This window comes from Coregonus lavaretus (genome assembly GCF_964263955.1).
Source record: "Coregonus lavaretus genome assembly, chromosome: 15".
Lineage (NCBI taxonomy): Eukaryota > Metazoa > Chordata > Actinopteri > Salmoniformes > Salmonidae > Coregonus > Coregonus lavaretus.
The window spans coordinates 8139909-8167759 of NC_140002.1; the positions used below are offsets into that span (position 1 = coordinate 8139909).

At 42.3% G+C, this 27851-nt stretch overlaps 1 protein-coding gene across 6 annotated transcripts in view; it reads left to right on the top strand.

Moving 5' to 3' along the window:
- LOC311142217 (phosphatidylinositol-binding clathrin assembly protein-like) overlaps positions 1 to 27851 on the top strand; it is a 71598-nt gene that overhangs the window by 28660 nt on the left and 15087 nt on the right. For 3 of the 6 annotated variants that reach the window (XM_084177822.1, XM_084177821.1, XM_084177819.1), the window contains exons 3-17: positions 6654 to 6729; positions 8631 to 8733; positions 9057 to 9150; positions 9379 to 9490; positions 12158 to 12264; positions 12370 to 12411; positions 13439 to 13524; positions 14171 to 14294; positions 14945 to 15075; positions 17034 to 17134; positions 22651 to 22731; positions 22856 to 22966; positions 25820 to 25918; positions 26119 to 26149; positions 26258 to 26357. In XM_084177822.1, the coding sequence (XP_084033948.1) occupies positions 6654 to 6729; positions 8631 to 8733; positions 9057 to 9150; positions 9379 to 9490; positions 12158 to 12264; positions 12370 to 12411; positions 13439 to 13524; positions 14171 to 14294; positions 14945 to 15075; positions 17034 to 17134; positions 22651 to 22731; positions 22856 to 22966; positions 25820 to 25918; positions 26119 to 26149; positions 26258 to 26357 (1398 nt within the window). Of the gene's footprint in view, positions 1 to 6653; positions 6730 to 8630; positions 8734 to 9056; positions 9151 to 9378; positions 9491 to 12157; positions 12265 to 12369; positions 12412 to 13438; positions 13525 to 14170; positions 14295 to 14938; positions 15076 to 17033; positions 17135 to 22198; positions 22283 to 22650; positions 22732 to 22855; positions 22967 to 25819; positions 25919 to 26118; positions 26150 to 26257; positions 26358 to 27851 lie in introns of all 6 variants that reach the window. The other 3 variants (XM_084177818.1, XM_084177820.1, XM_084177823.1) reach the window with 2 other exon arrangements.

Below are 27851 nucleotides of genomic sequence, written 5' to 3' on the forward strand. Positions count from 1 at the left end.
TTCCCTTTATTCAGATTACAACCTCTCACTTTCAGTTATTTGAAAAGTAATCTCCCAAATATCACTATTTCTAAAACAAGCCATAGAAAGTTGGTTGCAATTTCAATGTAATACTCCAGAAATGACAGAACAAATAATGCAACAAATATTGTGGTAAAACTCAAATATACTAATTGATAAAAATACCATTATTTTTAAAAAACATTTTCAAAAAATGTATGATCTTCGTAAATTATATCATAGGTAGGACTGGTGGAGTTATGTCGCACATGCAGCTAACAAAAACTTATGGAAATGTCTGCTCTACCCAAAATTACAAACAAATAATTGCAGCATTATCGCAAAAATGGAAGAGGAAAGTGGAAGGGGGAAAAAGTAAGGAACTTGTCTGCATTAAAGAAAATTGTGATGAATAAGAAAGTATACCAGTTTCATTTCAGGACCAAAGGATTGACAGCCGTCCCATATACAGTTGATGTCGGAAGTTTACATACACTTAGGTTGGAGTCATTTAAAACTCGTTTTTCAACCACAAAACTATAGTTTTGGCAAGTCGGTTAGGACATCTACTTTGTGCGTGACACAAGTAATTTTTCCAACAATTGTTAACAGACAGATTATTTCACTTATCATTCACTGTATCACAATATCAGTGGGTCAGAAGTTGACTGTGCATTTAAACAGCTTGGAAAATTCCAGAAAATTATGTCATGGCTTTAGAAGCTTCTGATAGGCTAATTGACATAATTTGGGTCAATTGGAGGTATACCTGTGGATGTATTTCAAGGCCTACCTTCAAACTCAGTGCCTCTTTGCTTGACATCATGGGAAAATCAAAATAAATCAGTCAAGACCTCAGAAAAAGAATTGTAGACCTCCACAAGTCTGGTTCATCATTTGGAGCAATTTCCAAATGCCTGAAGGTACCAGGTTCATCTGTACAAACAGATCCTGTCCTATGTCGACATAACCCGAAAGGCCGCTCAGCAAGGAAGAAGCCACTGCTGCAAAACCGCCATAAAAAAGCCAGACTATGGTTTGCCACTGCACATGGGGACAAAGATCCAACTTTTTTGACAAATGTCCTCTGGTCTGATGAAACAAAAATAGAACTGTTTGGCCATAATGGCCATCGTTATGTTTGGAGGAAAAGGGGGGTGGGTTGCAAGCCAAAGAACACCATCCCAACTGTGATGCTGTGGGGGTGCTTTGCTGCTGGAGGGATTGGTGCACTTCACAAAATAGGTGGCATCATGAGGAAGGAAAATTATGTGGATATATTGAAGCAACATCTCAAGACATCAGTCAGGAAGTTAAAGCTTGGTCGCAAATGGGTCTTCCAAATGGACAATGACCCCAAGCATACTTCCAAAGTTGTGGCAAAATGGCTTAAGGACAACAAAGTCAAGGTATTGGAGTGGCCATCACAAAGTCCTGACCTCATTCCTATAGAAAATGTGTGGGCAGAACTGAAAATGCATGTGCGAGCAAGGAGGTCTAAAAACCTGACTCAGTTACACCAGCTCTGTCAGGAGGAATGGGCCAAAATTTACCCAACTTATTGTGGGAAGCTTGTGGAAGGCTACCCGAAACGTTTGACCCAAGTTAAACAATTTAAAGGCAATGCTACCAAATGCTAATTGAGTGTATGTAAACTTCTGACCCACTGTGAATGTGATGAAAGAAATAAAAGCTGAAATAAAAAATTCTCTCTACTATTATTCTGACATTTCACATTCTTAAAATAAAGTGGTGATCCTAACAGACCTAAGACAGGGGATTTTTACTAGGATTAAATGTTAGCCAAATACATTTAAAAACTCAGTTTTTCACAATTCCTAAGGTGTATATAATATAAACTTCTGACTTCACTGTAGATTGCAAAATAGATGGGAAGAGATTTTTGATGTACCGATTCCATGGCATAGTGTTGATGAATTTACGCAAAACGACGCCGGATTAAAAACTTATTATACAAAATTCTTGCTACCAATAGAATGTTATTTATATGGGGGATACAATCTTCCCAGCTCTGCAGATTTTGCTGCAAAAATACAATCATTAGATCATTTGTTTTGGTACTGTCCATTTGTAGCTTGTTTTTGGACACAGGTCTTTGTCTCCCGAGTGGCGCAGTGGTCTAAGGCACTGCATCGCAGTGCTAGCTGTGCCACTAGAGATCCTGGTTCGAATCCAGGCTCTGTCGTAGCTGGCCGCGACCGGGAGACCCATGGGGCGGCGCACAATTGGCCCAGCGTCGTCCAGGGTAGGGGAGGGAATGGTCGGCAGGGATGTAGCTCAGTTGGTAGAGCATGGCGTTTGCAACGACAGGGTTGTGGGTTCGATTCCCACAGGGGGTTGGAAAAAATAAATAATGTATGCATTCACTAACTGTAAGTCGCTCTGGATAAGAGCGTCTGCTAAAATGACTAAAATGTAAAATGTCCAGGAATGGCTAAAGGATTGCAATATTTACCTGGAGCTAACCCTGCAGATAGCACTACTGGGTGATCTGAAAAGTCATAGTCAATCGATCAATAATATAATAATGTTTTTAGCAAAAATGTTTATTTTCAATTTACAATCTGTAGAAACAATGATAATAGAAGGGTTCAGAACTTTTTTTAAACATCACAGTACAGTTGAAAAATATATGGCAAATACAAATCCAATATGGATGGTGTTAAGCGATAGATGGGTGGTGTTAAATGGAGTTGAAGGATGGGACTAATAACTATCAACAGCTAATAACAACAAGATCACTAATGTAAAGCATGCTGTGTCCATAATAAGTATATAGGTTATACGTTGAGAGCTTTTGTGAAAGAACACAGTTAGAAAGATATGGCATATAGAAGCAAACCGGATGGACATCATGAAAATGATCGGAGGGGTTGAGAGTAGAGAAAGTTCAGGAGTAAAAACAAATAATAGAATGATTGTAAAATTGACTGTGTCCATAAAATGTGTATATAGTATGTATAAGCTGGAAGTAGAGGCCTAACCATTGTTGTTTACTCCAATTAGGGAAGGGGTGGTGTGGGTTAGAAAGTAATAAAGGGTAATAAAATATATATATATATATATTATTATTTTTTTTAAGGATACGTGTGTATATTTATGTGTGCGTGCAAGGGGGGGAAAAAAACGTAGGATTGGAAGTGATGCAGACAATTCCATTGATGGAAGTTACAATCTGATCTACCCCCTAAAAAAAAAAAAAAAAAAAAAACTAAATAATAACACAATATATACACACACACACACACACACACACACACACACACACACACACACACACACACACACACACACACACACACACACACACACACACAGGTTATTGATGACTAACATAATACAATGAAGACAGGTCCCTAGTGGACTGGACTAACAATCGCATGAATGCTTGGGTAGAAGGAGGGTCAGAGTGGAAGGGAGAGACAGAGATTCAAACTATCGTGGTTACTTTGGAAACTACGCTCACGTAAATATAAATGCTTAAAACTCCACTAAACGCTCATTTGGATTAGAAATGCAACCTGTATTTACGTGTAGCTGTCCTCGATAGTTGAGTTGATGATGTAGGACTCTGGTTTGTCCACCAGAGATCCCAGTGTCCTTAGTAGAGGTTCTGGTCGTAGTGGTGGTTAGAATGGATACTTTCAGATGTACCAGCGGTTGTCGGAGAGGGATTGTCCTTCCCAACTCGTGTCTTTAGTGAAAGTTCTCTAAACGACTATTCATGCCAGCTGCAGACAGATTATAAGGTCTAGTTCAATGTCAAATCAAATTTTATTGGTCACATGCGCCGAATACAACAGGTGCAGACATTACAGTGAAATGCTTACTTACAGCCCTTAACCAACAGTGCATTTATTTTTAACAAAAAAAGTAAAAATAAAACAACAACAAAAAAAGTGTTGAGAAAAAAAAGAGCAGAAGTAAAATAAAATAACAGTAGGGAGGCTATATATACAGGGGGGTACCGTTGCAGAGTCAATTTGCGGGGGCACCGGCTAGTTGAGGTACATGTGGGTAGAGTTAAAGTGACTATGCATAAATAATTAACAGAGTAGCAGCAGCGTAAAAAGGATGGGGTGGGGGGGCAGTGCAAATAGTCCGGGTAGCCATGATTAGCTGTTCAGGAGTCTTATGGCTTGGGGGTAGAAGCTGGGACCTAGACTTGGCACTCCGGTACCGCTTGCCGTGCGGTAGCAGGGAGAACAGTCTATGACTAGGGTGGCTGGAGTCTTTGACAATTTTGAGGGCCTTCCTCTAACACCGCCTGGTATAGAGGTCCTGGATGGCAGGAAGCTTGGCCCCAGTGATGTACTGGGCCGTACGCACTACCCTCTGTAGTGCCTTGCGGTCGGAGGCCAAGCAGTTGCCATACCAGGCGGTGATGCAACCAGTCAGGATGCTCTCGATGGTGCAGTTGTAGAATTTTTTGAGGATCTGAGGACCCATGCCAAATCTTTTCAGTCTCCTGAGGGGGAATAGGCTTTGTCGTGCCCTCTTCACAACTGTCTTGGTGTGTTTGGACCATGATAGTTTGTTGGTGATGTGGACACCAAGGAACTTGAAGCTCTCAACCTGTTCCACTACAGCCCCGTCGATGAGAATGGGGGCGTGCTCAGTCCTCTTTTTTTTCCCTGTAGTCCACAATCATCTCCTTTGTCTTGGTCACGTTGAGGGAGAGGTTGTTGTCCTGGCACCACACGGCCAGGTCTCTGACCTCCTCCCTATAGGCTGTCTCATCGTTGTCGGTGATCAGGCCTACCACTGTTGTGTCGTCGGCAAACTTAATGATGGTGTTGGAGTCGTGCCTGGCCATGCAGTCATGGGTGAACAGAGAGTACAGGAGGGGACTGAGCACGCACCCCTGAGGGGCCCCCGTGTTGAGGATCAGTGTGGCAGATGTGTTGTTACCTACCCTTACCACCTGGGGGCGGCCCGTCAGGAAGTCCAGGATCCAGTTGCAGAGGGAGGTGTTTAGTCCCAGGATCCTTAGCTTAGTGATGAGCTTAGAGGGCACTATGGTGTTGAATGCTGAGCTGTAGTCAATGAATAGCATTCTCACGTAGGTGTTCCTCTTGTCCAGGTGGGAAAGGGCAGTGTGGAGTGCAATAGAGATTGCATCATCTGTGGATCTGTTGGGGCGGTATGCAAATTGGAGTCTTCTTCTTCACCTCGTTGAGAGTTTCAGAGTTTCTCCATTTCAAACGTGTGGACTCACGTTTTCTGGTCTAACCATTTTGTAACGTGTAACTTCAGCTTCATGCTTCCTGGTCTGGTAGAAATTCAACCATTTGCAACATCCAGCTTATACTGTAATCTGCTTGGTCTTCCTTTGGTAATGGAGTTGTAGTTTTAAACCATTTTGTAACGTTTAGCTCACGCTTCACGTCTGCTGGTCTAATGTTAATTTGTTTTTCAAGGCTTTTTATGCACTCTAGGTAAAAGGGGCATTCCATCATGTTTGTGCTCATCTGGGTGTGGCCACTGACTGAGAACAAATCAATATGGAAAACAATCATCTCATCTAGAATGCTAAAATCACATTGTTATCTTCACAAAAGTATTATTACACTTAATCATTCATTTTATACCACAATTAGATGCAAACCTTATAACTGGGAAGTGTACACCCCCAGAGATACAGTTATGTTGTTCCACCATCTTTAATGACATCACAACATGGTAACAAATTTGACATGATTGTTCTTTTAGTCGCCAACCATTTCCCACATTCTTTGAAGAATGAATTGTTTCATTTTCCACTTTTGGATGTTGGAGTTTTGGCGGGAAGAATGTCTGTGTTAACAAAGTTGTCCTTTTTCCCAATACTTCATGGCAAGGAAGAGAGAGCGCGGTATTTACATAAAACTGGCCCCCAGGAAAGGGGGTGTTCAAACCTTTGCCTAGCCGGCATCTTTGATCCTCAGCCCATGAGGGCAAGTCATGACAACAGCCTAATAGTGGTGTTGAGTTAAGGTATTTTGAAATCCATTTTAACACTGGTTGTTTTGAAGTGAAGCCGTATCTAGTGACAGAGTTGTGTAATTTAACATACTTCTTTTGGGGGACTCCCGAGCGGTCTAAGGCACTGCAGTGCTTGCGGCGTCATTACAGATCTGGGTCGATCCCAGGCTGTGTCGCAGCCGGCCTCGACTGGGAGACCCATGAGGTGACGCACAATTGGCCCAGCATCGTCCGGGTTAGGGGAGGGTTTGGCCGGCCGGGATGTCCTTGTCCCATCGCGGTCTAGCGACTCCTGTGGAGGGCCGGGCGCATGCACGCTGACACGGTCGCCAGTTGTACGGTGTTTCCTCTGACACATTGGTGCCGCTGGCTTCCGGGTTAAGTGAGCAGTGTGTCAAGAAGCAGTGTGGCTTGGCAGGGTCGTGTTTCGGAGGACGCATGGCTCTCGACCTTCGCCTCTCCCAAGTCCGTACGGGAGTTATAGCGATGGGACAAGACTGTAACTACCAATTTGGATATCATAAAACAAATAATAATACTTATTATTTTGAGAAGGTGCTCTTATGTAACATTGCTATGCATTTTCAATTGCTGTTGGTGAATGCAATTATTGACTATGAGTTCCTTTCGTATTACAGAAAGTTTTCACAACTGTTTCTGTGTTGCAGAAATTTATACAGTACCTGGCTTCAAGGAATACGCTTTTTAACCTCAGTAACTTTTTGGACAAAAGTGGCCTACAAGGTGAGTGAAGTCAGCTCTGAAGCACTCTCTGTATTTTATCACAGGTTCAGTATGGTCTACACTGTATGAGCTGAAATGCTCCAGTATCTTAAGGCCTATTCTCTCAGGGCACTCAACAGGGCCGTGTTCAGCAGGGCACAATGTCGTTGAACGTTCAGATAGGCATGCTTGTTCTAGAAAAAATATTTATATCTGACATGTAGAATAAGGAATCACGTCAGCTCTATTCAAGAACTGCAACGTTCCATAACTTTTGCCTACTAAACGTGTTTGTGTGTGTGTGTGTGTGCGACAACAGGCAAGACTGAGAGTGGAGAACTGTTCTTTTAAACGGTCCTGCCCTTTTCCCCTCCGCTCTATTCCCAATGGAATGGTTAAGGCATAATGGCAGACACTCCGCTCATATCATGCGCAGCAGAATTTATTTACTCAAGGTTGTTTCCCATGTTAACAAGATGCCTGGCAGCCCAGACCAGTGGGACTTTCAAGTGGGAGTATAATGGTAGAGTAAACATCCCTAATCATAATAACCCACATTCCTTTAGTCATGTTGTGTTACTTATAAATGAGGGTAATAGGGAGCTGTCAGTTTGTTTAAGGATGGTGACTTGATTGAGGTTGGGGAGTATAGCACTCATGACAGAAATCCACGATGGTGAGCTGTCGAAGACGGCCTGTTGAGCATTTACTTTAGAAGAAAATACGGGGCGGACCATATTCATGATACAGACAGTATTTATGATAGTTCATGATCATTGTCATCAATCAATCAAATGTATTTATAAAGCCCTTTTTACAACAGCAGATGTCACAAAGTGCTATACAGAAACCCAGCCTAAAACCCCAAACCGCAAGCAATGCAGATGTTGGAAGTAAGGTTGTCACAATACTCAGTATTGAAGAAATCAGTAAACTAAGTACAATCGCTTGGAAAATAAACGTGACAGCCTTGAGTCCCATCCGGGTTTTTTTCAAGCTATTGCGCACAATAGTTAAAGGACCAGACAATTCAGTTAGTTTTATTTGTTTCCATGGTAGGCTTTCACGAGTATCATGATAGTATGACATTGGTATCACGGCAACACTGGAACACACACTTGAAGTGTCCTAAAGTCTGCCTGTGTCTTTTGTCTCACGGCATGTGGCACATACCAGTAACTGCCAAAATAAAGGAAACACTTGAGTAAATGAGGGACACAAAGTATATTGAAAGCAGGTGCTTCCACATAGGTGTGGTTCCTGAGCAATTCCTAAGCAATTAACATCCCATCATGCTTAGGGTCATACATAAAAATGCAGTTACCCATTATTTTTTGCTACAATGGCTATCCCCCCATGGGATGACAATGCCCCATCAACAGGGAACGAGTTGTCACTGAATGGTTTGATGAGCATGAAAACGATGTAAACCATATGCCATGGCCGTCTCAGTCACCAGATCTCAACCCAATTGAACACTGATGGGAGGTTCTGGAGTGGCGCCTGAGACAGCGTTTTCCACCACCATCAACAAAACAGCAAATTATGGAATTTGTCGTGGAAGAATGATGTTGCATCCCTCCAGTAGAGTTCGACACTTGTAGAAAGTATGGTAAGGCACATTGGAGCTGTTCTGGCTCGTGGTGGCCCAACGTCCTATTAAGACACTTTATGTTGGTGTTTCTTTTATTTTGGCAGTTACCTGTATATCCACCAAAAAACTCTGAAGTAGTCTTCATTTCCAAAATGAATGGAAAGAATGTGCCTCCGCTTATTGTATCTCTTAGTTCCCCAAATAAACAGCTAAGAGTATAGGCTAGTTGTTTGAAAAGGTGATTACGTGGCAGTTCTATAGTGAGATGTGTGTCACGATCAAGATGCACCTGATGCTAAAACATTTATTCCCCTATTGTCTTTTTCAGGCTATGACATGTCAACGTTCATAAGGAGGTATAGTCGCTACCTGAACGAGAAGGCTGTGTCGTATCGACAAGTCGCTTTTGACTTCACCAAAGTTAAACGAGGGTAAGGACTTTAATTCTCTGTTCACACGTTTTCTTATAGCATCCGGCTCAGGTCTACCTAGCCTCTTCTATATTGTATACACACTGTACAGTCGACTCCTGAGAAGTGCATTTTGGATATATTTTTTGGCATATTGCTTATTCCTGCATGAAGTGTATATGGTGTAGGTGTTGATTTGGGATTGGGCATCTGAGTAAGTGTAGTGTAGTTCACCAAACCTAATCCAAATGCATTATTTTAAATTGCATGCTTTATGACATTCATGACAGTCCAAAGCCATTAGTATTGGGCCCTTAATAATTGGAATATTATCATTCCCCAAGGGCGGATGGCGTTATGAGAACCATGAACACCGAGAAGTTACTGAAGACCCTACCCATTATCCAAAACCAAATGGATGCGCTACTTGATTTCAATGTGAGTTTCAATGCTTGACATTTTGCACGTTGTAACTTGTTGTACTGCTATGGCCTGAACAAAACGCTCCAGGTCTCGAATGTAACAGTATTGCAAAAAAACAGTTGGCGAATGAGTAGCTCTGTCGTGTGGATTGGGAGTTAGCTCTGTGAGTCAGACCAATGAGAATGCTTGATGGGTTGACTGTCAATTCAATTGGTCTGCTTTGGATCCCCCCTCCATCTCCAGGTCAACGCCAATGAGCTCACCAACGGAGTGATCAACGCAGCCTTCATGCTTCTGTTCAAAGATGCCATTCGACTGTTTGCGGCCTACAACGAAGGCATTATTAACCTGTTGGGTAAGTACTTCCGCCTTCCGGCTCTCAAGAGCCTCTGGCATGCCAAAACCAAGTCATTATTTCCGTATCATTGTTACCATGGAGCGGCACTGATGCAGAGACATCTTTGCACCCTGTCGTTCTGGGTTAATACTGTATCACTGGCCTCAAATGTTTGCTACCACTCACTATCAGCCTGCTCCTCGCTATCAGGTTGACTTAACGAGGGCCGTTAAAGGACCGTGTTCTGCTACTACTCTGCTTTGTTTTAGTGATCTAGGTTTGCTAGGTGACATACAGTAGGATGGTTGAATTGCCTTTTTAACTCGGCCATTCTATTTAATGTCTGAAACACATTGGGGAAGAAATCTAGTTTCCAATTCTTCGAATTCTAAATAAATGAGTGTCCTGAAATTGAGCCCGATGCTGGTGGAGAGACTGGTCTTGTACACAGCCTGTATTCAACTACACTGCATATCTGTTTGCACATGTAGTTCAGTGCACGAGTTGGAAATTAAAATGTATAAGGTTGGAAATAAATATTCCAGTATACTAACATTCTTGTATGTCTCCACAATATATTTGGATATTAGAATGGAGTTAGAGAGTTGCACTTGGCTCCTAGACTTGGCTAGAAACCTTATGCAGCTATGTGATATATCTCTGGTCATTACATACAGTGGGGAAAAAAAGTATTTAGTCAGCCACCAATTGTGCAAGTTCTCCCACATAAAAAGATGAGAGAGGCCTGTAATTTTCATCATAGGTACACGTCAACTATGACAGACAAAATGAGAAAAGAAAATCCAGAAAATCACATTGTAGGATTTTTAATGAATTTATTTGCAAATTATGGTGGAAAATAAGTATTTGGTCAATAACAAAAGTTTCTCAATACTTTGTTATATACCCTTTGTTGGCAATGACACAGGTCAAACGTTTTCTGTAAGTCTTCACAAGGTTTTCACACACTGTTGCTGGTATTTTGGCCCATTCCTCCATGCAGATCTCCTCTAGAGCATCGATGTTTTGGGGCTGTCGCTGGGCAACACAGACTTTCAACTCCCTCCAAAGATTTTCTATGGGGTTGAGATCTGGAGACTGGCTAGGCCACTCCAGGACCTTGAAATGCTTCTTACGAAGCCACTCCTTCGTTGCCCGGGCGGTGTGTTTGGGATCATTGTCATGCTGAAAGACCCAGCCACGTTTCATCTTCAATGCCCTTGCTGATGGAAGGAGGTTTTCACTCAAAATCTCACGATACATGGCCCCATTCATTCTTTCCTTTACACGGATCAGTCGTCCTGGTCCCTTTGCAGAAAAACAGCCCCAAAGCATGAAGTTTCCACCCCCATGCTTCACAGTAGGTATGGTGTTCTTTGGATGCAACTCAGCATTCTTTGTCCTCCAAACACGACGAGTTGAGTTTTTACCAAAAAGTTCTATTTTGGTTTCATCTGACCATATGACATTCTCCCAATCCTCTTCTGGATCATCCAAATGCACTCTAGCAAACTTCAGACGGGCCTGGACATGTACTGGCTTAAGCAGGGGGACACGTCTGGCACTGCAGGATTTGAGTCCCTGGCGGCGTAGTGTGTTACTGATGTTAGGCTTTGTTACTTTGGTCCCAGCTCTCTGCAGGTCATTCACTAGGTCCCCCCGTGTGGTTCTGGGATTTTTGCTCACCGTTCTTGTGATCATTTTGACCCCACGGGGTGAGATCTTGCGTGGAGCCCCAGATCGAGGGAGATTATCAGTGGTCTTCCATTTCCTAATAATTGCTCCCACAGTTGATTTATTCAAACCAAGCTGCTTACCTATTGCAGATTCAGTCTTCCCAGCCTGGTGCAGGTCTACAATTTTGTTTCTGGTGTCCTTTGACAGCTCTTTGGTCTTGGCCATAGTGGAGTTTGGAGTGTGACTGTTTGAGGTTGTGGACAGGTGTCTTTTATACTGATAACAAGTTCAAACAGGTGCCATTAATACAGGTAACGAGTGGAGGACAGAGGAGCGTCTTAAAGAAGAAGTTACAGGTCTGTGAGAGCCAGAAATCTTGCTTGTTTGTAGGTGACCAAATACTTATTTTCCACCATAATTTGCAAATAAATTCATTAAAAATCCTACAATGTGATTTTCTGGATTTTTTTTCCTCAATTTGTCTGTCATAGTTGACGTGTACCTATGATGAAAATTACAGGCCTCTCTCATCTTTTTAAGTGGGAGAACTTGCACAATTGGTGGCTGACTAAATACTTTTTTTCCCCACTGTACATGTCAAGGCTGTATTCTCTGCTATGAGGATGGATCCCTCTCACTCAGGTGAGAGCCTTGTTCCTTTTGGTGGACTGAGCAGGCCTGTGGGGGGTGGAGGAGCAAATTGGATATGAGCAAACATCAGTGGGAGTTTTACAAGCTAGTGAGACATGTTTAGGATTCATGCACCCCTCTGGAGAGTTTGTATACTTCCTGCAGACATCCATATTTAAGGGCCGATTTTCTGATTGGAGAAAGCTTTTACTTATAGAATTATACTATGGAAAATTCAACACCTCCCCCATTGATTTGTAAAGGCAGTTTGATAGTTTATCCTGATTTGATAAAATGTAAGTTATACCTAAGTTTTATCACTTCTATTTTGCTGAAGTTCCAGTGCTTCATTATCATTTTCCTCTTTTCACTTCACAGAGAAGTACTTTGACATGAAGAAAAGTCAATGCAAAGAGGGCCTTGACATCTACAAGAAATTCCTCACTAGAATGACAAGAATCTCTGAATTTCTAAAAGTAGCGGCGGTAAGATCCCACCTTGCAAACTTCTGTGTGATCAGATTTTATTTTATTTTTTACTCCTACATTCACCTCCATGTTATCTTGACCCTCCTCTCTCCTTCCTTGCAGCAAGTAGGGATTGATCGAGGGGACATCCCAGACCTCTCCCAGGTAAGACCTCGTGCTATCTATCGCTTTCGTATCTCCATGGCCCGACAGTGCAGCGGGTCTGAGATGGAGCCCTGCTGAACCCCTCAGCTTGACTTTATTTCAACACCCCTCTGTGCTGGCTTCCGGCCTCTCTCACCACCCTGCCACCTCCTGCAGTTTCAGACCTCCCAAATGGTTACTTCTGTACAGCTCTAGCTATCCCACACTGCATGTGGCCCCCTCCTAGAGGAAACGCCAGACTTGGGCCCAGTCCAAATACTTTCAAAATGCTTATTTCCTTCCTTCAAGTAATCAAATCACAGATCTGATTTGGTTGGATTGGTGAGAGCAATAGGTTGAAAACCTCTCATCTTTGCAATCACTTCTAGATCTGTGATCAAGGAAGGAAGGGTGCACTTTATTTGCATTCGAACAAGGACTCACCTGACCTTGCATGGCATACAGCACATAAAGGTGTTGACATCGACCTTTGTCAAGGCGTTCACCGAGTAGGCTAGAGCCGAGATGGAAGGAGTACCCTGTATGCTATTATACTGTTCCATGTCACCTTTCAAGAAGGGCCACATGTTGTGTGGGGTTAGCTACATCTCTCGCTTACATATCCAGTCTTAGAATAAAAGGGTTTTTACTTTTGTTATGACCATGTTCAGATGGTGCTTTAGCAAGACAAACAGTATTTTACAAGGTCAATCAATTTGTGATTTGTTTTTTATTAGGACTGTTTTGGATTTAAATAGATGCCTTTAGCTAGTACCTTTCTCCCAAAACCTCTCTTTTTATCATCTCTGACAATTACCACCTTTATATTCTGTATTTTTCCTTAACTTTCCATCTTTAGATTCCAGGTTTTGTAAGTATGTGTATCCCACTCTTTTTAAGTGTTTGTAAGGGTAGTACGTTTTCTCTTTGTGTGCATTGTAAAATACCTAGGCATGCTTACTGTTTGTGTTTCCATCTGCTGTTACCCCTTTGTGATGACATTTCCCCCCCCAACATTTGAACTCACTATTTGTTTCCATTGTAATAGGCCCCCAGTAGCCTCTTAGATGCCTTGGAGCAGCATTTGGCTTCTTTAGAAGGGAAGAAGGTGAAAGCTTCCACAGCAGCCAGCAGGTACTGTCATTTCCCCTTCCATTTACTCACTGCCTATCCAATGTAGTCCAGTCAGACAAAGCCTCTTTGCTCAGGTACCAGATTTAGCAAGTGGGTGTGAGTTGGATGTGAAGTGTTTGTCGTTGGGCAGCAATCTCAACAATATATTTTTGTACTGCGGTCCAAAGTATGCCTTTCCTTTCTGTGTGTTCTTCCAGTTGTTTCAGAGAAAATATTGACGAATGCTCCGGGAGCTACAGTTGCAGTGTTTTTACCCTCAATTTATGCAAGTCCTATATAGTTAATAAAGACCTACTTGTCTGTGGCTAATGCCAGGTGCATTTGATTTTGTTTCCTTTTTGTGTCTTGAATGTACTATAATTATGTGCACTGACCATCAGTGCTCATTCAGGTTTTCTGTTTAGAGTGGGAAAGGTGTGTTATAAATTATCCCTGTCGAGCAGAAATCCTTTCTATTTTATACCAACCTCCTGTTACTCTTGTAGCCCGTATCTATCAAAGTGCAGTTGTAAAAATATGTGCCAATTTCTTTCACTGAGCTTGCAGAACAGCACAGCACTTTTGACAATGGCCAGTAAACAGTTTTCCCATAGCCCCCACTAACTGACCTCTCTCTCTCTCTCTTCCTATGTTTCTGTCTATCCAGGGCTAGCACTCTCTCCAACGCTGTCTCCTCTCTGGCCAACACGGGCATATCTTTCACCAAAGTGGACGAGAGGGAAAAGCAGGCAGCTCTGGAGGAAGAGCAGGCTCGCCTAAAAGCGCTGAAGGTACATTTTCCTTCCAGTGTGCTCCTCTCGCTCTCTGTCTCTCTGTGTGTCTCTGTCTCTCTCTGTGTCTCTCTGTGTCTCTCTGTCTCTCTGTCTCTCTGTCTCTCTGTCTCTCGCTCTCTCGCTCTCTCGCTCTCTCGCTCTCTCGCTCTCTCGCTCTCTCGCTCTCTCGCTCTCTCGCTCTCTCTCACACTCTTGCTCTCCCCCTCCAACTATCCTCTTGGCTTATTGCCCTACTGGGTTTAATCTGTGCTGACTGGTCAGCAGCATGTGTAGAACATTCAGTGATAATGAACAAAAATTAAACGATTTTCTGCCTTTGGGGGGAAAATGTCAATGTCGAGGGAGTTGCAGTCTAACATGTTCTTGAGCAGTATTCACACTACAGCGATTAAATCTTCAATGATATTTTTGGTCTCATTTTAATCTAAATTAATGCTGTGGTAAGCAACCAAGCATCGAGCCAGAGGTCATCCAAAGAAGGGATCTTTTTTTAGCTAACAAGTCACAGACTCCCCACCACCTCTGTTAAATTGAGTAAAAAGTTCAGTAAAAATACATGCTCTCAGAAAATGTTAGCTGGCCAGTGTACTGTAGGTAGGCCCGGGTGTTTGGTATTGTTGAATTTTGCCTGTTCCACCTAGGAGCAGCGTCTGAAGGAACTCCAGAACGGTAATTCTTCCTATGCCACCACGGCTGCCTCCCCTGTGTCCACTGACGGAGGGACCATCAACACAGCACCGGCCATTGACCTTTTCTCCACACCCAGCTCCACAAACAGGTGAGCACACCCTTTCTCACCTAGGCCTTACCCATATCACTCCCCCACTGAGTTTGCCAAAAAGCTAGGTTACATGTATAGTGCCCAGGCACTGATCATAACTCTTTGTGGTGTTTATGGTTGTGCCCTATATAGTACACTACCTTTGACCAGAGCCCTATGAGCCTTGGTGAGAAGTAGTGCAGTACATATGGAATAGGGTGCCAGTTGTTTCAGATCTTTTGAGGGGGCATTAATAATGACGTAGTGTTTGGGGTTGTTGAAGCCAGACTAGACAGTCGATGCCATGTAACCATAGAGCCAAAGACTCCATTGCTATTAATAGGCCTGCTCATCTATTACATTTACATTTTTTACATTTACGTCATTTAGCAGACGCTCTTATCCAGAGCGACTTACAAATTGGTGCATTCACCCTATAGCCAGTGGGTTAGCCACTTTACAATTTTTTTTTATTTTTTTTATTAAGGGGGGGGGGGGTAGAAGGATTACTTTATCCTATCCCAGGTATTCCTTAAAGAGGTGGGGTTTCAAATGTCTCCGGAAGGTGGTGAGTGACTCCGCTGTCCTGGCGTCGTGAGGGAGCTTGTTCCACCATTGGGGTGCCAGAGCAGCGAACAGTTTTGACTGGGCTGAGCGGGAACTATGCTTCCGCAGAGGAAGGGGAGCCAGCAGGCCAGAGGTGGATGAACGCAATGCCCTTGTTTGGGTGTAGGGACTGATCAGAGCCTGAAGGTACAGAGGTGCCATTCCCCTCACAGCTCCATAGGCAAGCACCATGGTCTTGTAACAGATGCGAGCTTCAACTGGAAGCCAGTGGAGTGTGCGGAGGAGCGGGGTGACGTGAGAGAACTTGGGAAGGTTGAACACCAGACGGGCTGCGGCATTCTGGATGAGTTGTAGGGGTTTAATGGCACAGGCAGGGAGCCCGGCCAACAGCGAGTTGCAGTAATCCAGACGGGAGATGACAAGTGCCTGGATTAGGACCTGTGCCGCTTCCTGTGTAAGGCAGGGTCGTACTCTCCGAATGTTTTCTTACCCACTCTTTCCTGTGCCTTTGCCCACCTAATGAAATCGATGCCAGTGGAATGTATTCTGTAGTGCCACAGCTGCACACATGTCAGTGTACTAGAGCTGGGATGATCACTAGAACTGTATCGACGCCGATCACTTATCACAGGTATTTTGCTGATATCGTTCATTATGATAAGTAGCCTAAAATAGAGTAATGTGAAGTTAGAAATTAAATACGTTTGCTGATATGGGTGATTGTTAATGGGACAATTGATGGCTACAACCATAGTAGTAGTTTACAGGATAATCATTTAAAAAAATCTGTGGTGTACATTCATGTTATAAACTTATCACTCTATTTTCATTATCGCATAAATTCAGGCAATTTATCGTGATATGGATTTCTTTTCCATATCGCCCAGCTCTACAATGTACTTCTACAAATCATCTCGTACATAAACGTGAGCATTACAAAAGAAGAACAATGAATGAATCGTTGCTCCAGTTTTTAAAGGTGGATGGCAAGGGTGCGTGTTGCATAACTGCCCGGCTAGAACGTATTGCATTCCCCCGTTGGAAAGCATGCAGATCAGGGTAGCTGTTTAAGGAGCCTCCATGGCTGTACAGAGGGTATTGATTGCGTGTGACTTTCAGAGATTCCACTGTTTCTCCCACTTGGCTGTTTAAGCAAGCCTGCCAAGTTTGTCTTCAGTGTGTGCGTGAAATGTTTGGGACTGTTTAAAAAAACAAAACATTGTAGGTGAAGGGTGGGAACCGTGGGAGTAAGGAGTAGGTAGAATGTTCCCCCCTACCCTTTGCTAGGTGCAACTTCTACCTGGAGCGTTATGAAAACCTTTTGAGACGGCTACGGGAGAGTTAGGGTTTTGCTTTTGGGAGACTGATGCGTTTTTGTCTTTAACTTCCCTTCTTCCTCCCCCCTCAAGCACTTCCAAGGCGGCGAGTGACCTTCTAGACTTGCAGCCTGCATTTCAGCAGCAGGCACTGCCCCTCTCCACTGGCCTACCAACAGCCAACACATGGGGAGGTGAGAGCTCCCGTCACACCGCGGATACCTGTTTTACACCCCTGATTCTCACACACACACACACACCCTCTTTCATTCAGATTCCTCTGTGATAGGCCTCTCTACAGGTCATAGTGGAATAGACCCTTTGCATTCTCAAACAGCTTATTAACTCGATAAGCTTGCTGGTGGTGGATATACAGTACCTGGTGTATTTGACCTAACTCCTGAAAGCTATTGGTGAACTTGAATTTGAAATTGGGTGGTAAGACCACTAATAATATCAGGTAAAGTCGATCAACAATCAAATCACAGTTATGTATTTATTAGGATCCCCGTTACCTCTTCCTGGGGTCCAAACAGGAATAAAACAATTACATAAAAACAAAACAACATCATAAATAAGACAATACATCATGCAAGACATAATTTTAAAAAATACAATATAAAATGTACAATACAGTAATAAAATGTCTCTTCACAGTCCACACAGGTGTTTTATCTGTTTTTTAAATATTATTTTACTGCTTGCGTGAGTTACTTGATGTGGAAGAGAATTCCATGTAGTCATGGCCCTGTATTATTATTATTATTATTATTATTATTATTATTATTGTGCGTTTCCCAGAGTCTGTTCTGGACTTGGGGACTGTGAAGAGACCCCTGGTGGCATGTCTTGTGGGGTATGTATGGGTGTGTTAGCTGTTTGAACAAACAGTTCGGTGCTTTCAACACGTCAATACCTCTCACAAAGACGAGGAGTGACGCAATTAATCTCTCTACTTTGAGCCAGGAGATATTGACATGCATGTTATTGATATTAGCCCTCTGTTTACATTTAAGGGCCAGCTGTGCTGCTCTGTTCTGGGCCAACTGTAATTTGCCTATGTCCCTCTTTGTGGCACGTGACCATAATGACTGGGCAGTAGTCCAGGTGTGATAAAACTAGATTTGTTCATTGTCATGTCAAGTAAGCAGAGCAGAGTAGCACTTTATTACAAACAGACCTCTCCCCATCTTAGCTACCGTTGCATCAATATGTTTTGACCATGACAGTTTACAATCCTGGGTAACACCAAGCAGTTTAGTCTCCAACTTGCTCAATTTCTACATTATTCATTACAAGATCCAGCCCCGTGTAGCTCAGTTGGTAGAGCATGGCGTTTGCAACGCCAGGGTTGTGGGTTCGATTCCCACGGGGGGCCAGTATGAAGAAATGTATGCACTCACTAACTGTAAGTCGCTCTGGATAAGAGCGTCTGCTAAATGACTAAAATGTAAGATTTAGTTTAGGTTTAGGGTTTAGTGAATGATTTGTCCCAAATACAGTGCTTTTAGTTTTTGATATATTTAGGACACCCATTCTAAAACTCACTGCAGTTCTTTAAGTGTTGCAGTGATTTCACTTGCTGTGGTAGCTGACCTGACGTGTGTAATGTTGAGTCATCAGCGTACATAGATACGCTGGCTTTACTCAAGGCTAGTGGTAGGTCATTAGTAAACATTTTAAAAAGTAAGGGGTCACGACCTTGAGGTATGCCTAACTCTACCTGGTTTATGTTAGAGAACACCGTCTGTGTTCTGTTAGATAGGTAACGCTCGATCCATCATATATCAGAGGAGGTAAAGCCATAACACACACAGTTTTTTCAGCAGCAGACTATGCTCGATAATGAAAAAAGCTTTCCTGACGACTCAAACAGAATTATTTCACAGAATCATTCGCTACATGCTTCAGTCTGAGACTTCCATCTTTGAAGTTGTTTGTGGCGACGTCAAAATGAGGGATGTTGTACAAAACAAAGGAATCAGCGATTGGATCATCTCTAACCAATCATAGTATCAATGCCAATGACACATTTTCAAATTGTCGCAATACCCACGTGTGTGCTGGCTCTGGCCCAACCGATCGGTTTCTGGGACCAATCAGATGGTCTAGAACGTGTTTCTATTCTAGAAATCCTACGGGAGGTACTCAGATCCAGACTCATTGCGGAGAAGAAACTAACGTCCGTGGGCGTGGCGTAGTGTTTGCCCGGAGCAAGGAGTTTTGGTAGCCAGGCAAGTCAAAAGCTGCACTGAAGTCGTAACAAAACGTCTTATTATCAGTTTAGTAGTTTGCCAGACAAACTATCAGCAACTCTAAAATAATGGTCTGTATCATGACAGTAACCTTATTTATTCATATTATTATTACAGTTAGTAATTGACCTTGTCTGATTTGCTATGACTCTTGTTGTCCATCATTCATGGAATTGTTATTTAAACCTCATGATGGAGGTGCCAAATTAAAAGGCACCTTTTATCTTGAGTGCCTTGTAATGTTGTGTGTGCTTTTGAATTCACGGTCATGTGTCAATCGAAAGTAAATAATGATAAGGTTGAAATGATTAGATACAAACCTACTTAACTGTGTTTTCCTTTTCACTTACAAATACACTGTTCAGGTTTGTGTGTTTGGTTTCCCTGGAAACTAAAACCTTGTTCTTTGTTGTGTTTTATTCCAATATTGTAGTCACTGAGGGAGTCGTGTTCTCTCATACTATACAGTATGAATCTAGTGTTACTTTTTGTCAGTCCTGCAACGTATCAGGTTAATCAACTTGAAGCTGGAATTATTTTTGTGTTCTTGTTGTTTATAATGTAACTTTTTTTAGACTTTATACTTTTATCAAGTATACTTTTTAAAAACGTTTTCAAAGCAAATGTGCTGCATTTGTTCAAATTGAGTATTTCCAATAAGGACGGTAAAGTGTAGGCTACATGGATTAAGGCTGTCTTGGTTTGTGTCATGTCTAGAAGTTAACATTATCGACTGGTGCACATGTTTATTTTTCTTTTCCACTAGCATTGACTTTGTTGATAGCTACTTTATTGAGGAAAAATGTACTTACTATGACTGAGATATGTGGTTGTCCCACCTAGCTATCTTAAGATGAATTCACTAACTGTAAGTGGCTCTGGATAAGATAATCTGCTAAATGACTATAATGTACACATGTAGTATGGCGTTTGGTATAACCACTAGATGCATGTGATGAAATAACCTGCTTTACGTAATGTATTGTTTGCTATAGCTTGGCAAAAATGATTGTGACTCTAGATGACAACATAAGGCTGTTTGTTTCCAAGTCTGCTTCAATATTCGTTTCCTTGAAATGATACTTGGAGTATTTGTCATACGAACACTACCACCATCATAGTTCATGAAGAATTCTGTCTGGGGCATGGGGTTTATGTTCAGCCGCACCCTGTGTTGTGTTTCTGCATGCTTCGTTTGACTTGACTCACTGTCCTCTTCTAACATCTTCCTGTTCTCTCTCTTTCTGTTTCTGTCACCTTTGCCTGTGTAGATCCTTTCACTTCTACAGAAGCTGTGGACGACTCCATTCCAAACTTTAACCCTTTCCTTACACATCCTGTTGTCGATGCTGTTCATCTACCTATTGTGTCTTCCAGTGGTGTTAGTTCTAGGACACCCACTCATGAAATGTTTGGTGGTAAACAACATTTCTATTTTAGTGTTAAGTTTTCTTTATTTGTCTGTTATGGTGTTGTCAGAAATGTCCCCATTGTCATATTCAGCCTTCATGCACCATTCCATAGACATTAAAACCAGTAGATGGTGATAGCTTTGACCTCAGCCACGTATTCCTATGGAACACTCCCGATGGCGCATGAAGCTCGAAACTATTTAAATTTGAAGCACGCCATATTACTGAATAGGGCTAAATGGCACCAAAATAATCGCTAAGATCATGGTGAAAGTGGCTGTAACTAGCAAAGGATCATGGTCGACGTAGTCGTTTTCATCCTGCCTGAGAGAGTTAACCTTAATGTCTATGGCATGAGGGTGCAAGCTTCTTCGTAGCCTGCCGGCCCGTGATTGGTCTGTTTCGGCACGTGGTCCTGTGTGACAACAAATGTAATCAGAATGGATCACTATTTAATTAAATATCTCAATTTGTAGCGAACTTCAAAATAATTAACTGTGGGGATCGAACTTAATCATAATAAACATATTCTAGAGGCCAAAACGTCCGTCAATAGTGTGTGTGTGTGTGTGTGTGTGTGTGCGCACCTCATAAGTGATCTTAAAGCGGCAATCAGCAGTTGAAACAATAATGTGAAAGCTTTTTCCCCGCCCCTGTTTCGGTAAAAAGCTGAGGGATGTTGCTGGAGAAATGTAACCACTCTCAAATTCATAGACAGAGCTATGGATGCAAGGACTGACCATCCATGATATCAAAATTATCGTTTTAACCATGTTTTGAGGCTATATAGTGTTTGTTTATATTTACTTTGTTTACAAACATTGGAGTAAAACAAGGTTATGTTTTGGGTTCTGATGGGGTACCACAGTTGAACTAAGCTCATTGAGCATTTATAAGGTATATTCTTCAAGACTCAGTGGGTACATATCATGAATGTATACATCCAAAAATGGATGGATCACTACAGATTGCCCCTTGAAGTAGCATCATGCAGTGAAAACCTTCATTGAGTTGATGCAGAGTCAAATAAGTGCTTGCTTCAGAACTCCAGGATTCTGAAGGGGAATATAGAATTCAACAGTAAATGTCTGGTGCGGTTCACATTGTGTGTGGGTGTATACAGTATGTGATGTAGTATTTAGATGTGATGATGCTACTAAAGGTTTTTCAGGAATCGGGTGTTTATCTTGGTCATTGTAGATCCTTGGTATTCAAAAAACAAGGAAAGGTGATGGCATCTCCCATAAATGACCACAGCTACAAGGTTTTAAGTTTATGGTGCTCTTTTGTGTATGTTTAAAAAGCTGACGCATTTAAACCGTGTGGTCTTTGTCAAAGCTTGCTGTTACTGTATATATTATTTGTTTTGGTTTGACTGTGCCATGACACTGGAGATTCTGGCCTGCCGCTGACTGAATAGGTTATTTATAGCTTGGGCCTTACAAGATGTACTTTCACTCTGTTTCCTTACCTATGTTTGTTCATAGCATGTAACGTTACAACTTCTGTCTCTTGTTTTTGCATTTTTAAAGTGTTATGGAAAACAATACACTTTGTTGCTTGAATTTTCATTTTATTTTTGATTCTCCAGATCATTACAATCCCTTTATTGTTTGGAGCTCTTCCATTGCATCTGATCATGAGCACACAGTGCGGATAGGGCAGTTTATCTCAGGTACCATGACGGGGAACCCGACTGACCTATGTTTTCTGAAAACCCCCGTAAGCATAGGACCCTGAACCTACGCCGGGATCATGTTTGCTCTAGTCTAGTTGCTTCCCTGAGTGCTGTTTGCCTTTAGTGCTAACATTTTAGCATTTAGCATTTGTTTGAGGTGGCTTTTTGAAGAATGTTAGTGCTCTTCCTTTTTCTCAAACTGCTGAGCATGGATAAAAAAATGTTTTATTTGACTTGATGTTCTTCTTGCTTAATTTTCTGGAGCTATACTTTTCATTTGTTGTGTTTTTCTTTATTTCTAGTCATGTTTATAAAACCCCATCTCTTTGCCTTTCTCCCCTACTGCTTGCCTCTGGTTGTGTCAGACTCTTTCTGTGGGCCAGCATCGTACCCTACCACTCCTCTCTTCCAGTCTGAGTCCCCTGCTGTACCTGGTCTATTTGGAGGTAGGTACCTGGGGCTTGCCATTCCCACTGCCCCCTGTCTACTCTCTGGCCCGAAAATAAAACTAGCTTGATTAATGCCTCCGCTACTATCAGCCCCAACACTTTTTTGCTTCCTCTGAACCAGGATTCTCAGCATCTTCCACCACGCAGTCCCAGACCGCCAGAGGCCTTAATGTCGATTTTGACTCTGTGTTTGGCAATAACTCGGCCTCCGCCAACAATGTTGACTCTGCTGGTAAGGATCATACATTCCCGACCTCTCCCAACTCCCCATCCCCTCTCTTCACATGCACAAGCTCCACATAGAAGTTACCCTTCAGCTTACCCTGCCCCATTTAGATCAGTTTCTAGGGCAGGCCTGGCCAACCCTGTTCCTGGGGTGCTACCATCCTGAAGGTTTTCGCTCCAACCCTAATCTAGCGCACCTGACTCTAATAATTAGCTGGTTGATAAACTGAGTCAGGTTAGTTACTACTGGGGTTGGAGCGAAAACCTTCAGGAGGGTAGCTCTCCAGGAACAGGGTTGGGCAGCTCTGGTCTAGGGGCAACATAATGCTTCTCCCATGGCCGCCACATCCACACTGCTGCCCAACTCACCTCATGGGCCATCGCTGAGCTTGGGGCTTGGATGTTTTGGAAAATACTTTAAAATACTTGCAGTGAGTGCTTGATCAATGATTGAGAAAATGTACCACCATGAAATATGGTCATGAATGATTTGCTTCAAAATGTTCCAAAAGAAGCATTCATATTTTTTTTTTTATGTTGCTATATTGCAATAGAAAGCGCAGCCTTCCCTCTGGGTTTCGCATGCGCTATTTTCAATTACCTGTCCGTCATTCGAGACATGGCGGGTTTCAGACCTTTCAAGGTCTGCTCCGGTGCCTCCGAGCTCCTTTAGCTAGCACTTCTTAAACTCTGTCACTGCCACTGCCGGGGCCTGGAACATGACAGTTTGTCATGAACAGAACCCAAAGACTCAGGGTAGTGCTGTCCTCACCTTCACACTGTAACGTAACACTACATTCAATACTACATTTGTCATTGTATTCCTCCATCACATTGTCTAATCTTGCATGAAATGGAAGAGTTTAGGAAATTAGTATTGGCACTATTTCAACTTCTCTCAATATAGCCTTCTGCCCCTGAGTAGTTCTGCCTACGAAGTCATAAGCACATCACAGAAATGTGCATTTGGCAGCAAAAAGTGCCTTTTGGTGCTCAATAAAGTGTATAGTGAAGAGCAGAGGATGTACACGTACAGTACCAGTCAAAAGTTTGGACACACCTACTCATTCAAGGGGTTTTCTTTATTTTTACTATTTTCTACATTGTAGAATAATAGTGAACACATCAAAACTATTAAATAACACATATGGAATCATGTAGTAACCAAAAAATTGTTAAACAAATCAAAATATATTTTAGATTCTTCAAAGTAGCCACCCTTTGCCTTCATGACAACTTTGCACACTCTTGGCATTCTCTCAACCAGCATCATGAGGAATGCTTTTCCAACAGTCTTGAAGGAGTTCCCACATATGCTGAGCACTTGTTGGCTGCTTTTCCTTCACTCTGCGGTCATACTCATCCCAAACCATCTCAATTGGGTTGAGGTTGGGTGATTGTGGAGCCAGGTCATCTAATGCAGCACTCATCACTCTCCTTCTTGGTCAAATAGCCCTTACACAGCCTGGAGGTGTGTTTTGGGTCATTGTCCTGTTGAAAAACAAATGATAGTCCCACTAAGCGCAAACCAGATGGAATGGCATATAGCTGCAGAATGCTGTGGTAGCCATGCTGGTTAAGTGTGCCTTGAATTCTAAATAAATCACAGACAGTGTCACCAGCAAAGCACCATCAAACCACCTCCTCCATGCTTCACGGTGGGAACCACACATGCAGAGATCATCCGTTCACCTACTCTGTGTCTCACAAAGACACGGCAGTTGGAACCAAAAATCTCCAATTTGGAATCGTCAGACCAAAGGACAGATTTCCACCGGTTCAATGTCCATTGCTCATGTTTCTTGGCCCAAGCAAGTCTCTTCTTCTTATTGGTGTCCTTTAGTAGTGGTTTTGCAGCAATTCGACCATGAAGGCCTGATTCACGCAGTCTCCTCTGAACAGTTGCTGTTGAGATGTGCCTGTTACTTGAACTCTGTGAAGCATTTATTTGGACTGCAATCTGAGGTGCAGTTAATTCTAATGAACTTATCCTCTGCAGCAGAGGTAACTCTGGGTCTTCCTTTCCTGTGGCGGTCCTCATGAGAGCCAGTTTCATCATAGCGCTTGATGGTTTTCGCGACAGCACTTGAAGAAACTTTTAAGTTCTTGAAATATTCCGTATTGACTGACCTTCATGTCTTAAAGTAATGATGGACTGTTGGTTGTTTGTCTTTGCTTATTTGAGCAGTTCTTGCCATAATATGGACTTGGTCTTTTACCAAATAGGATTAACTTCTGTATACCCCCCTACCTTGTCACAACACAACTGATTGGCTCAAATGCATTAAGAAATTCCACAAATTAACTAAGGCACACCTGTTAATTGAAATGCATTCCAGGTGACTACCTCATGAAGCTGGTTGAGAGAATGCCAAGAGTGTGCAAAGCTGTCAAGGCAAAGGGTACCTACTTTGAAGAATCTCAAATGTAAAATATATTTGGATTTGTTTAACACTTTTTTCGTTACTACATGATTTCATATGTGTTTTTTCATAGTTTTGATGTCTTAACTATTATTCTACAATGTAGAAAATTGTAAAAATAGGTGTCCAAACTTTTCACTGGTACTGTACCTGTATCTAATGTGTGGGTTTTGGGGTGCTTCACTCACAATCTCACCATTGTTTTGTTTCTCTCCCTTGTTCATTGGGTGAACACACACTTTGGGCCTTGGCTTTTGCATGACTGGGTGAGTTGACTACACACTCCTTAGTCCTGGACTGCGCCAGCAACCTTAATGTCATTTTCACGTGCAACACCTGCTTCCCACTTCGCTCACGTTAACCACGTCCTCTTTCCCGTCTTTTACCCCCTCCCCCCTTTATTAATAATGTTTTAGGTGGCATCCTTGAACCCACAGTGGCCTCCTCGCCCATCCAGGGGCTAACCCCCAACGGGCAGCAGCCTGGGAAGCTGGTGTCTGACGACCTGGACTCGTCCTTGGCCAACCTTGTGGGCAGTATGTATCATTAACGTGCTCCTTACTCCTACCATATTGTAACACTTCACTGCATATAAGCTGTTGATTACTGAACATTTTAGCAGACCAGCTTCCAGATGAAGTGTCACCTGCCAGCTCTTTTGGTGTATTTTAATGAGAGATTGTCAAGTCAGTGGCTCTATGTGCTCAACTAACAATTTATTATCTTTATTTTTTAGATTTGGGAATTGGAAATGGCGTGGCAAAAAAGTAAGAAAATGCAATGATAACGGAACTGGAATGACAAGTTGTTATTTTTTACCATACTGATATGTTGCAGTTGAATGAAAATAATTAGTATTTCCATTTCCTATGTAGTAATATTCATTGGAGTCACCCTGGTGAGAAGAAGTTGACAGGTGGATACAATTGGCAACCAAAAACTGCTCCCTCTACCACATGGAACCCTGCCACCATGGTAAGTTTGTTCGGGATAAGTCTTTCTTTACTATAGTATCCAAAGTTCTGATAACAAAAATGTAATTCATTTATCAATATTAATCATACTACTACTTGTTGTGTGTATGTACTGACATGTAATTGTAACTGATAGATGCATACTACGTGCTAATGTTTTTAAATATATGTAAATTGTAAAGTATTTTGTCTGTCTTTTTCGTTATGTCAGACCCCTGTAAGACTAGCTGTCGCTAGTAAAATCAAATAGAATAATATGATTTATGAAAGGAAATTACAGTTGAAGTCGGAAGTTTACATACACTTAGGTTGGAGTCATTAAAAGTAGTTTTTCAACCACTCCACACATTTCTTGTTAACAAACTATAGCTTTGGCAAGTCGGTTAGGACATCTACTTTGCATGACAAGTCATTTTTCCAACAATTGTTTACAGACTGATTATTTCACTTATAATTCACTATCACAATTCCAGTGGGTCAGAAGTTTACATACACTATGTTGACTGTGCCTTTAAACAGCTTGGAAAATTCCAGAAAATGATGTCATGGCTTAAGAAGCTTCTGATAGGCTAATTGACATCATTTGAGTAAATTGGAGGTGTACCTATGGATGTATTTCAAGGCCTACCTTCAAACTCAGTGCCTCTTTGCTTGACATCATGGGAAAATCAAAAAAAATCAGCCAAGACCTCAGAAAAAAAATTGTAGACCTCTACAAGTCTGGTTCATCCTTGGGAGTAATTTCCAAACGCCTGAAGGTACCACGTTCATCTGTACAAACAATAGTACGCAAGTATAAACACCATGGGACCACGCAGCCGTCATACCGCTCAGGAAGGAGACGCGTTCTGTCTCCTAGAGATGAACGTACTTTGGTGCGAAAAGTGCAAATCAATCCCAGAACAACAGCAAAGGACCTTGTGAAGATGCTGGAGGAAACGGGTACAAAAGTATCTATATCCACAGTAAAACGAGACCTATATCGACATAACCTGAAAGGCCGCTCAGCAAGGAAGAAGCCTCTGCTCCAAAACCACCATAAAAAAGCCAGACTACAGTTTGCAACTGCACATGGGGACAAAGATCATACCTTTTGGAGAAATGTCCTCTGGTCTGATGAAACAAAAATAAAACTGTTTGGCCATAATGACCATCGTTATGTTTGGAGGAAATAGGGGGTAGCTTGCAAGCCGAAGAACACCATCCCAACCGTGAAGCACGGGGGTGGCAGCATCATGCTGTGGGGGTGCTTTGCTGCAGGAGGGACTGGTGCACTTCACAAAATAGATGGCATCATGAGGAAGGAAAATGATGTGGATATATTGAAGCAACATCTCAAGACATCAGTCAGGAAGTTAAAGCTTGGTCGCAAATGGGTCTTCCAAATGGACAATGACCCCAAGCATACTTCCAAAGTTGTGGCAAAATGGCGTAAGGACAACAAAGTCAAGGTATTGGAGTGGCCATCACAAAGCCCTGACCTCAATCCTATAGA